Here is a 12120-nt window from a genome sequence, read left to right as displayed (position 1 = left end):
AATATTTGAAATAAAGCAAATGAGAACAGCAAACAAGCAATTCTGACAAGCAAGTGTATCTTAAACTCCCATTTTCAAATCAAAGAACACAAGAAGATAGAAGACCAACTGTGTTCAAAATTGTCATTGACCTCAGATGGAGAACAAATCACAGCAAAGGGTTAACACTTTGATGATTCTTTTAAAAGAATAAGGAGAAACTTCTATTGCTGCTTTCCAGCCAGTGCATTTTGCTAATCTATATTTGGCTTCCATTGTAACATTCTCCTTCCACATAGCAATGCATTTGGAAAAAATGAATTTTTGTCACACTGCTTGCCAAGTATTTTAAACTGACACCAGCTATGACTAATGACAGTGCTGGAATGTGCTGTTCTCAGTAGAATAGAGGCCTGTACAGACCTAGGAGTTTCCTGGGGTCCAGCTTCTGTCTGTTCAGGGGGCTGGTGCCATACAGCAGTGAATGATGTTCAGAGTGAACCAGCTGTATTTCCTCCAGACTGGCTTTTCGACCTCGAATTCGCTGAAAGAAAACAGCAGAGGCCTACAATATTCCACTGACAATATTTAGGGAGAGAAAAAAAAAAAAAAAAAGGTCCGAAATAACATTTAGTATGATTAATAATGGGTTGAAATTGCGTCATGCAGGAATGTGACACTGATTTGTTTATCGAAGTAATACTATATGAAAAACAAATGCATGTGTGGTTTATCACAAATGCTTCACTTAAGTCTTAGCAGAGTTAACTTAATACAGGGTTTCACACACAAGAAAAAGAAAAGATTCTGTCTCTTTTCTACACCATATTAAGAGATACAAACCAAAAGGTGAAATATTTCTTAAGAAATCTGGCTAGGAAAATTCTTGTTTAAAGGATAATAACTTCTTCACACCTGTAAGCTGCAGATGTGTTCTGAATGAGGATTAATGTTTTTTTGCATCACTAATTGTACTTGTGATTTGTGCTGTTAGTAAGAACATGATCACAGTGAGGAGAGCCAGGAAGGAGAAGAAAATTAAAGTTTAAATGCTTTAATAAAATATTTCTATATCTTTTTACTTTTTTAATGTATGTACAGTATCGCAGGATCGGTTTTGCTGTTACACATGCTGACTCATTTGCTGCTTCACATGTTTGTTAGGCAGAGTTAGTCTCTTTAACCGTTTCTCCAGCCTGTACTCACCCCGCTTAAATTAGCGTTAAAAAATTTGGGATGTCTTTCTATAAATCCATTAAAATTTAATCAGTTTACAAGGAAGTAATATAGGAAAGAAGGAAGAGAAGATAAAAGCAACGCTTTCTTATTCAGTGGATCTGTTCCTTACATGTATTTGGAGTTACAGCTTGCTATAGAAATATTTACTTCTCTGCTTGTGCTTGTGCTGCACATCCTTTGCAGACACAACAACATGAAGCAGATTTTGTTCAGGTTTGGGCATAACAAGCAGCACTGCCAACAAAGTTCTAATCCCAGGATCATTTTTCCTGTTGATATTGTATAACATGGAGAGAAAACAACTGGTTTCTAAGGTCTTGGACTCTTATTTGCAGATCTGGTCCTTATGAATACCTTGGGCAAAACCTCTCGTGACTTAGACTGTGGATCTGTCTGACTGTCAGGGTCTCTACGGTACAGAAGTTAACTGAACAGATGATCCTATTTTTAATAGACTAATTAATCTGTTACAGAAATGCCACTTAATTCTATTTTTCTTAGAGGTTAAGTTGTAATTCTTATCATATCTGTCACCTACTTATGCACATTCAGAAAGCACCAACCTCTTCACTAGGAGAAGAAAGCAATATTATAAATATTAAGGGGAATGTGCACTGCAGAAGAAAGGAGCTGCCTAGAGGCATTCAGGAGAACCATGCACAATTTATATTGAGTTAAGCAGTGGCAATTTTTTCTGACTAATCAGGAAAAATGTCCTAAGAGTTAGATGTAGATGACTGTGGAACAGGCTTCCCCTCAGGGAAATGGTGGAAGCCCTATTTCTTGCAGTGTTTAAAACTTGACTGGACACAGCAGTGGAAAAAGCATTTTAGGGAATGATCCAAAAACTAAATGACTTAATAAACTCTGTTTCATCTCTAATTTTTTCAAGCCTCTCCCAGTCCCACATGAGAATTTGTAGCAGTGCATTCACATCCTTTTAACACACAGTTGCACAATCAAAATCAGCACATTGTGTTACTTCATGGAGTCAGTAAACTCTGTAATGGTTCTTCTGGGTCAGATAAAATGTTTTTCTTTCCCAGTGAGGTGACTGGTAACATTTATTCGTTCATCCATTCTCATTAAGGTCTATGCTTCTAATAAGCTGCTTTAAAATCTATATGCCCAATTCTCCACAGCAAAACTGGAAAGGGAGGCTGGCTCTTAGGACAGCTAAAACAAATGTATAAGAAAAATAAAGAGGTATTTTATGAAGGTCAGATCAAAGAACCTTGAGTAAAATGCTCACTCTCTGGTCATATATTTTCTACGAGTTATACAAAAACTCTTTAATGGCTGTTTAAGAGAGTTAATTGTCTGGCTTTTTTTAAAGTGCTATTAAATGCCATATCCCTTTAACTATTGAAAGACCAACAGCTAGCCATTATTCTTACCACAGCGATCTCTGAGATATCTGGTCACGAAGTGGCCTCTGCAAAAGATTTTGCCTACTACCCAATATTGCCAGCCAGATTCTCTAGAGAAGAAACAGGTTGTGCAGAAACAGGTTTGGTGCAGAAATCAAGTAGCACTGAACAGGGCACCCCAAGCCAGGCTGTTCCCAGCAGTGAGGTCCTTGGAGTGCATCCAACAGCTGAGCTGCCAGGGCAGGCACAGCCCAGAGCTGCTCATTCTCCATGGCTTCTCCAGTTCTAACCTTGAGCATTGGCAAGCAGATTTACACGGTAAGTGGCAGGCGGAAAAGGAAGGTAAACAGTGCACACGTCTGTGCTGTTTCTGCCTTCCTATCTCCTCATTTACTGTTCCTTTCATCCCACCCTTGCAGTATCTCTGCCTGTCAAGCCATTTTCAATAACATTAAAATTCAAATTATCTAAGGCTCTACGCAGAGGAAAAAATTACACAATGATGCCAGGATTTAGCAGATTTACAAAAAGCATATGTCATAAACTTGTTGCCAGAATCTGGAATCATGCAACTTCAGTTATGCAAAGCGACAGTTTCTGGCTCTCACTGGCATTAGTTATCAGACGACATAACATATGCATTTGTATAACTTTACACTTTTATCCACATCTTTTTTTATTTTAAAGTGTCTTTCTTAATTTTCATCGAGCATAGTAGTATCAAAGGCCTAAAATATAGTAGAAAGCGTAAAATTGGCATAAAGACAATGAAAAAGGAGAAATAGCATAGGAGAACTTATGAACAGTATTTATTTCATTCAGGGAGATTTGAATACTATGTTCATCCATCTATTACATCCTTATTAGAAGGCAAGTCATCCTTCTCTGATGTGCATGACAATCTGTGTGTTGGTTTTCTGGTCTGACATATGCAGTTCCCTTATCAACAGAGACATTTCTACATCTCAGGAGAGCAAAATGCTACACCTGAGTGCTTCAAAAAATCGGTCTAGAACTGGTAAGCTCCTCTCCCCACAATGGGAAAAGGCTTTCACCTTTCACAGAATTTAAGGTCGAAGAGGACTGTCTAGTCTGGTCTTCTGTTTAAAATAGGCCATTAAAGTTTCACACAGATAACCTCTAATAACCTGAAGATTTTGCTTAGACTTTCAGCAGACTAAACTCTTACACAGTCAGAGATTCAAAAAGACAAAGGTGAAACTCCCTGTTTCTCTCTGCTATACAATAGGAATTGATGACATAGCTTAAGGAATATTTCTCACTGGGGTCCTTAGTGTAAAGTGTGCACTGCCTTTACTGCAGCTATTGGTATGGAGATGTGTCTCTGAAATTCCCTTTGGCTACCTAGTTTGTAAATAAGGTCTTCAGAGTTTTTCCCACTTTTGGGGATTTCTCATAGTTGTTAAATTCTCGCTTGTTTTTTTAAACACACAGAGATAACATGGATCTTTTGCCAGTCAGTACACCCACACCGCTTGCTCTCTCTCCATTCTGTGGGAAATGCAAGTATATCTCTGACGTGCATGCACCCACTCAGAGATGTGTTTACTCTTTCCATGTGTTTTGGTCCTCCAGTGCCTAACTTGGATATGTTCAACACTACAAAGATTTTTGCTCTTAACGACTAACTTCTCCTGTATTATTTCTTCTTTAGTTGTGAACTGAGGATGGAATCTTTTCATATATTCTAGTCTATGCGATTTGGCAGACCCAAAGGTTTATATATTTCTAAATTCTTTCCTTTTCTTCCCTTTGGTCTATGAGATGTGGATAGTAGGAGGTATAAGATGTCTCCCTAATCCAGAAAACTACCAAAATTCAGATCAAATTCCAGGCTAAAAAGAAAAATGTTGCTGGACTGCAGTCCCTGCAGGAAGTAGAGTTGGGGGCACAAAGTGGAACTGTGTTGACATTCTTTTCTTTTCTAAAACTGTGCTGATCAATGTAGCCTGATGTCAGTCATGTGTGCATAAATTATGGCCCCAGTGGAGTTATGGAAATAATTCCTCTCCCTAGAACAAGTAGAAAGCAGACGCCACTACCAAAACATAACTCAGTCCCTTTTTTGTCCCAAAGGTGGGGCAGCTATGCATTGCTCTTTACCAAGAGAAAATTGCAAAAATAGATAAGGGATGTTTTTATGCCAATCTTTGCATCTTTTAGTTGCCCTGTTCTGGTGCTGCATTTGATAATGGTCTGTTCCACATCTGTTAGCCTTTAATGAACACAGAGTAGGTATTTCAGTAAACATACACATAACTTTTAAACTAATGCAAAAATATTGTGTCTGAATTTTATTTTTCCAATACATATATACCAGGACTATAAACAAGTCCATTACTAGGGGAAATTACTCCACTCTCTTGACTTGGACTCAGCCAGGAACTGGTCTCTCAAATCCAGCTCTACACGGCTCACCATGGCCTGAATGTGTTTCTCCTTTGTCTTGGGAAAGCTGATGGGGGAAGTAATCTATCTATTTGGGAGAGTGGTGTGATTAAAAAAAATTCTGAAAGCTATAACTAGTTTCTCAATTTAGCAAAAATCCTCTAAGCTGTTTGAATAACTCTAGAGCTCAAATATCTATGGCTAGAAAGACAAAATACAGTCCAGAGAAGCAAGTTCTTTTGGCTGTGTCTGCAGCAGTAAATTAAGCTGTGCCAGGAAACATTCCCAGGCAGAGGAACGCAATCCTCTGTACTGTTAAATTGCTAAAGTGGTCCTTCACACTGTTTTGGCTGAGCAGCAACTAGCACTCTCCTAAACAACTCCCAGACATGGTTTGGTCACTGGCATGGGCCAGGGAGCATTCCTGGTAGTATGAACATGGGCCTTTCCATGCCAGTTGGCCGCAGTGGTGGAGAACAGTCTCAGGCACATTTTATTTTGAAGATACAGCTTTGAGTACCCCAGTCGAACCTTGTTATGATTTTACCAAGTTGTATTTTAAAAACGTTATGTATGGGGACAATATTAGCAATATATATAGGTAATACATTAAGTTTAGATTAACCTGCATAGATTAATCTATTAACTGCAGCAAGCATGGTGTCAGCCTGACACGTATGACTTCCATCATCCCATGCCCTGTTAGAGACGACGGTTCTCTGTGCACTTGGCCAGCCCCCTTTCCAGGGCCAGAGATCTGAGCTGTGTGAGGGGTTAATCCATACCACATGATTTAGGAACCACATTTTGCTCCCTGCTATAGATAACAAAGATTGTATAGATATAAATTGTTCATTTTCATAAGGGTTTCTTGTTAGATTAAGAAAACAGGGAGGGCCCCCTGGCACAAGCCTGTGGCTAAGGATATACACATTGCAAGGTAACAAGATCTGAGCTACCTCTGACTGAACTAGCTTTGATCCTGAAACTCCTCATCAGACAAAGAGTGGGACTGCAGCCCTCTTGTGGGACTGTTTCAGTAACAGAGAAAAAAAGAAGGTTCACAGTTACGGCGGAAGATTTCCTAAGCAGCTATTGCAGGTTGCTGTTCCCTAAGCAGCCTTTCAGATATGGTGCATGAGGCAGTGCATGTGGCAAAACGTGACCAGTGATCTCCCCACTCTTCCTGACAGAAACCTCGGGAAATTATATTGAGAAATTATATTAAGAAATACTAATGTCCATGCGAGGGCATTCAGAAGCTAGTAAAAGAGACAGTGCGATTGCCTGTGGTGGTTTGACTCCACATCCTCAGTGTGATATATTCCAGAATGCAGCTGAATCGTGGCCTATTTTTCTTGAATAATGCAATAACTGCTCCTTTAGTGACACAAGTCATAAATTCAGCTGAATAACTTTTCTAAAGAATCAGAGCACTAATTAAGTGAATCACCACAGCTTTCCTTATTTTGAAAAGTGAGCAGATTTAAGGATGCATTTGATGTCAAGCAAGTGCTAGAGAATTCAGTGAAGCAAAGGACAGACTGCATATAAAATATAATCCTGTCTTTAGCTACATAAAAGGATCAAGATAAACACCAGATCTATGCACCAACTTCACACTGAGGTTCCTTAAAGTTCTGTCATTAGAGTTCACATTTTGACAGCTTGTTTCACATTCCAGCCTCATTTCAAAGCACACAATGGGACTCAAATTTAACGGAATGCAGTTCGACACGAAGTGACTTCTGCCCTCTCTGCCCACTCACTGGCTTTTGTAAAGAGTTAGTAGACTATATTTCTGTTTTTGAAATTGTAGAATTGTAAGAGGGAACTTTAAATCTTCCAGGAAACTATTGGACTGCATGCACCTCAGACTAACCTATATCACTTTTCCTATTTACATCTTTTGCAGATCCACATGATTTACTGTGGATTCAGCAATACCTGTTTATTACTGAAGAAAGCAATACACAGCAGCACATTGCATTTTACTTATTTTCTCTCTTTTTGTCTTTTCTTTATAACACAAGTCCTGAGTCAAGAAGGTAACTAGGCCTTATTTGAGTGAAGCACTAGGCTGTGTGACTTACTCATTAACTATGTGATCCCACCAGTGAAACCACTTGTGATATGTGGGCTTAAGAGCCTTGCTGAAAGAAAGTCTTCTTGAAGATTGAATGAATTATCCAAGCTAAAAAAAAATTAGCCTGTTAGAGTGCTGCCATCTAGTTAGACGAGTGTATACAACAAATCCCTTTATAGTGCTTGCAATACCTCACTGCCCAGTATGCTGGGCTACCTGCAGAAAATCTTTGTGGACAGTGACTAATAGCTTAGCAAAGGGACCTATTGTACCAATTCCTTTGGCTTTGTAAAAACCTAAGTAAAATAAAGAAAAATAAGAAAACTGAGCATAAGAGCCCTGGCAGTTTTGAGATCCTGCAAAACATAAGCAATTTTGTGTTGAACTTTGTTAACTTGTGCTGAAATGCAGTAAACACCTTCAATTGCCACAGGCTTCTGCAGAAGTTGACAGTGCTGCACAACTTATGGGAAGTAGTGAATGGGAAGAAAAAGCTGTTTTCCAGTAACCCAAGCATGAACCTCAGAGCTCGTATCTGATTTAAGCATGATGTTTTAATATGCAATTTTGTGAGGGAAATCAAAGCAGAAGAAAGTTCCACATTTGCTCTGATATTATCTAGAAGATTGACTTGAATGTCTCAGGTTTTGACATGGTACCCATTGTACACGAGGCAAATGAAAACACTATGAAAATAGACTTTAGAATCTGAAATAAGACAAGATGCAATGTGCTTATGGAGTTATACAAACTGCATCTAAAAAAAAAAAAGCAGCATCCTATGTTACTACAAAAGTAAAATCCTGAGCTGCGTGAAAAAGTTAAGAACTGTGCTATTGAAAGGACTGTACTAGCCATTTGACTACTGCTTGTCTACCTTCCTATATCAAGGTGAGGAACACAGTCATGTCTGGATTTGTTATTATGGTGCATGCAGATAAATGACTTTCATTGTTTAAATTCTTTTTCTCTGATTAGGACGTGTGCTTTCCTAAAACGCATGTTAATATTGTCAGTTAAGTACAAATAATTCCTAAGACAAATTACTCTCATTACAGAAGTAAGACAGATTTAGGATTTAATAAATTTGCCATTTACTTTAACAAGTCAAGTATCTCGTCTTCAGTTTTTATTACCTCGCACTTGTTTAGCAGCCCAGTTTCTTGTAGCCTTGACCAGATGCTTTGGATCCTTCCAGCATGTTCTGGGTGATTAGCATAGTTGCCACACATACACTGGTGCTTCAGCATCAGACTGTCATACACAACACCTTCAGCACAAAGACAGCACAATAAGAAACAGTAAGTGAAACAAATGCAAGTTATACTGTTTTGTGTCATGCATGCTATAACAAAACTGGATTTTATTTGAGAGTTAGAGCAAGATGAAAATTCTGGATCTTAATTTCCCTTTCCTCTGGAAGACTTTGAATTTTGACCTACAATGTACATCTTGTGATGTTGATAAGGCAAAAATGAATTCTGAAGAAATTATACTAAAAAATACAATTAACTGTAAAGAAGAAAGGAAATTGGTGGTATCTTGTTAAAGCTTTTATGGCTAGAAAAAAATCAGACCTCTTAGTGAATCACTTGTTTTCTCTTTCTCTGGTGGATAAGGCCAATTAAAGCTGTTAACCTGTATATAACAAGAAAAATGTATATATTTATAATAATAATATATAAATATATTATTATAAATAAATTTATATATAAATATATCTATATATTTATATATTTAAATATAATAAAAAATATATTTGTAGCAGTGTATGGAAAATCATTCAGAAAAACCTTTTTAAAAATACATTTTGAAATAGTACTTGCACTGCTTAAATAATACTATATTAATTCCAGATCTCAAAGCATATCAGATTAAAGTTTCAGAGAGTTGCTGCAGTGTCATCTAGAGTCTTTTTTCATTAAAAAGAAAAGTTCCACTCACTACTCAAGACCAAATTCTGTTGTTAGACTGCAATGCAAGGTTACTTTTGAATTTTCTACACTCATTTATTTAAGGACAGAATAGCTTTATACAGAAGAGCTATCAATATCACATTGTTCTATCTGTGTATGGTGAGTAAAAGAGAGATGTTAGAGAGCAGGCTCAAGCTAAACTCAATTTTTAAGGCTTTCAAACCAAGTCTGAAACACTGAAAAATTATTTTGTTTATTTGCTTGCTGTTTGCATTTCCCTCAGAAGCATCTGGAACAAAAAATATTTTCCTTACCCCTGTGAACCATTTTCATTTAGGAAACATTTGCATTTTTCTTCCTCTTACAGTTGAAAGGGACTCAAATTACCAATTTCTCCAAGCTGCAAAACTTGGCATTCAAAACCTCTTTCTTATATGCCACCACTACTGGGGATGCCAACAGAGTTCTGGGAAGATTGTGTTAGGCTGCTACTGAATAGTCAGTCACTGAAGAAGATACAAAATTAAAGTCCAGATTCAACAACATGCTCAATACACCCTTATTTAGCAAGGTTCTTGAATGGATATAAAGTGTTTAAAAACTCTAATGAATGAAAGTCTATATACATTGTGGATGATGCTGAGAAGGTTCTGAGATAATTTAGTTAGAAGGCAGCCAGAAATTACACTGCTCTAGAGATGTTTATGCTGCCATATTTCTTAGCTCATTCACTTTAGTACTGATCCTTTGGGTTCTTGCTATTTAAGCCAAAATGATAATACTATTACGTTTAGCTTAAGGAGAACACAAACATAATGCCTATGTGCAGCATGACTAAGTTTATGCTAAATGATTATCTAACAAACGAAATAGTTCATTAGCAATACATTTCTTGTATTTAGTTTCTTGGTTTGTTTTCTTTTAAAGAAAAATAAAAGGATCGGTGAAAATCTGGAGCTAATAAACTAATGCAGCTTAAAATCTCTGCTGGCATTGCCAAAGCAGTTAATAATTTCCTTTTTCTGCAGTTATTTTCATTGTACTGTTTATAAGCTTTGTTGCTGTATCATCACATCTTAGAAGTTATTTGAAATAGAAGTATGCACACAAATAACTTCATGCACACATAGCTTGCTTTACTTTTCTTGGCATACAAAGTTTTAAATTCTATAGTCTGTTGCATACCCAGATTGTACAGTTTGCCAGTGTTCATTATACTATTAGATAAGAAAACTTTTCCTCCCACCACCTGCTCAAAAGAGAAAGTGTTTAGATGCTAAATATACATGCATCAGAGCTTTCCAGAAGTATTTAGGCAAAGTAGGCAGTTATATCCAATGGATTGAAATGGAAACACTTGTTAAATGTTAAAAAAATTAGCTGAAAGTGTCTCCTGCCTGCCACTCTTCCAATGAATCTTTCAATCTAATTACCAGTGCTTCCTAGAGGCTTAGTTTGCTGTTCCGAGCTGAAGTTAATATAAATATATATATATATATATATATATAAAATGTTTGTGTACAACTATGCTATTATTATGCATAATCAAGGTGTTATGTAATAATGACACTTTCTGAAGACCTTTAACAGGATTGCAACTAAACAGTGGTTTTGAAGTGAAATGCTGAAACTGAGTAATCAAAATGCCTCCTGTGGTTGACATAGATACAAACATCCCTTTCTTAGTATGTTAGCATTTTTCCCAAAATAGAATATAACTAAAAATTTAATTTTATTGTACGTGAATTATTTTGTCTGAATAAAAAAAATCAGTTTAATTGGGTCAGGTCAGTATGGCATGACAGAAGCATCTGCTCCAAACTTTTAAATACTGATATTCACACCACTCATTGTAAAATTTATTTCTAACAGGATTAATTGACTTAAGAGAAGACTGAAATATATGTTTTCATTTATTGCAAGCATCTAAATTGATTTAGGATGTGCAAGTTCAGATGTGTGGCTGCTGCTCATACAGCACATGTGCTTGGTACAATACCACAATGCAGCAGTAGAGCTTACTGCTAAAAATAGCCTGTAGGATTTCCCTAAGAGGATTCAGCCAATAATCTCCCCACCCCCACAAAAAGAGAGAGAGAGGGAGACAACTGTTTTCAATTGCAGACTGCTGTGAAATATTAATAAAAGATGGTTATTCTGTCTCTCCAGAACAAATGCCTACAGCCAGATTCTGCTCTCAGATTCCTTGCGTAAATCTGAGCAGCTCCACTGAGACTGGTGGATTTATTCTGGATTTACACCAATATTACTGAGGTCAGAATGTGGCCCTGATGACAGTCTGGAATGGTGGCACCATTGAACCATATAATGACAGAGGACACAGGACAAAAGAACCTGAATTTGCATTAAGTCAGAAAAAACAGGGTCTTCCTGGTGGGGACTCCCTAACACTCATTCTTTTCCAAAATACATTATTTGGGCCAGCTTCTTTTAATAATATTTTAAACAGAGGGGAGAGCAAAAGACCTAAAAATTGTTTGCTAACAGCATGCTTTGAAGAAGTGGAAATGCCCTGAACAATAGTACCAGTAGGAAAACCCAAGGGAAGAATATCTAATAAATTATTCAGAAGAAAAACCTGAACTCAGTAGTGTCAAATGTTTTGTAAGCCACCTAAATGAACATCAAGTAGCCTTTATATTTTTTCCATCCTTAACTCATTATCTTGTCATATACTGTGTATATATTGCATAGCACTCTCACAGCCATCAGCATTGTGATTCTCTTCAGATATTTAGTTAAGAATATTTTCTCTTTTGACCCACAAAAATATAGGCTCATTTTGATCCCCATGTAATATTCTGTCACAATTTTCCTTCCACTTTTTTTCTCTTCCAAGAATATAATGTCTTTAAAAGGGGGGGGGGGGGGGGGGGGACGGGACCCAGTAAGAAATAATTCAAGGCAGCGAGGTGTTTTTACATTAATTTCTAAAGTCTGAATTTTATCTCACTTCATGCTGTACTAGAATTTTCTCCCTTTCCACCCACCCATTCCTTCCTTCCATGCTGTTAAAAATGGTAGTGTTTTAACTGCTGTGGGCAATGGCTGGTTGCATCTTGTGTTTTTTTAAAGGAGCAAATCATAGAATCACCAGATA

The 12120-nt window shown here is 37.2% G+C and overlaps 1 protein-coding gene across 1 annotated transcript in view; it reads right to left on the bottom strand.

Annotated features, from left to right (window-relative positions):
* HDAC9 (histone deacetylase 9) overlaps nucleotides 1–12120 on the bottom strand; it is a 485060-nt gene that overhangs the window by 135874 nt on the left and 337066 nt on the right. The window contains exons 15-16 of the mRNA XM_055706591.1: nucleotides 8220–8353; nucleotides 403–523 (exon numbers count right to left, since the gene is read on the bottom strand). Of these exons, the coding sequence (XP_055562566.1) occupies nucleotides 403–523; nucleotides 8220–8353 (255 nt within the window). The remainder of the gene's footprint in view (nucleotides 1–402; nucleotides 524–8219; nucleotides 8354–12120) is intronic.

This window comes from Falco cherrug, chromosome 4 (assembly GCF_023634085.1).
Source record: "Falco cherrug isolate bFalChe1 chromosome 4, bFalChe1.pri, whole genome shotgun sequence".
Taxonomy (NCBI): domain Eukaryota; kingdom Metazoa; phylum Chordata; class Aves; order Falconiformes; family Falconidae; genus Falco; species Falco cherrug.
This window is presented reverse-complemented; position numbering and strand designations above follow the sequence as displayed.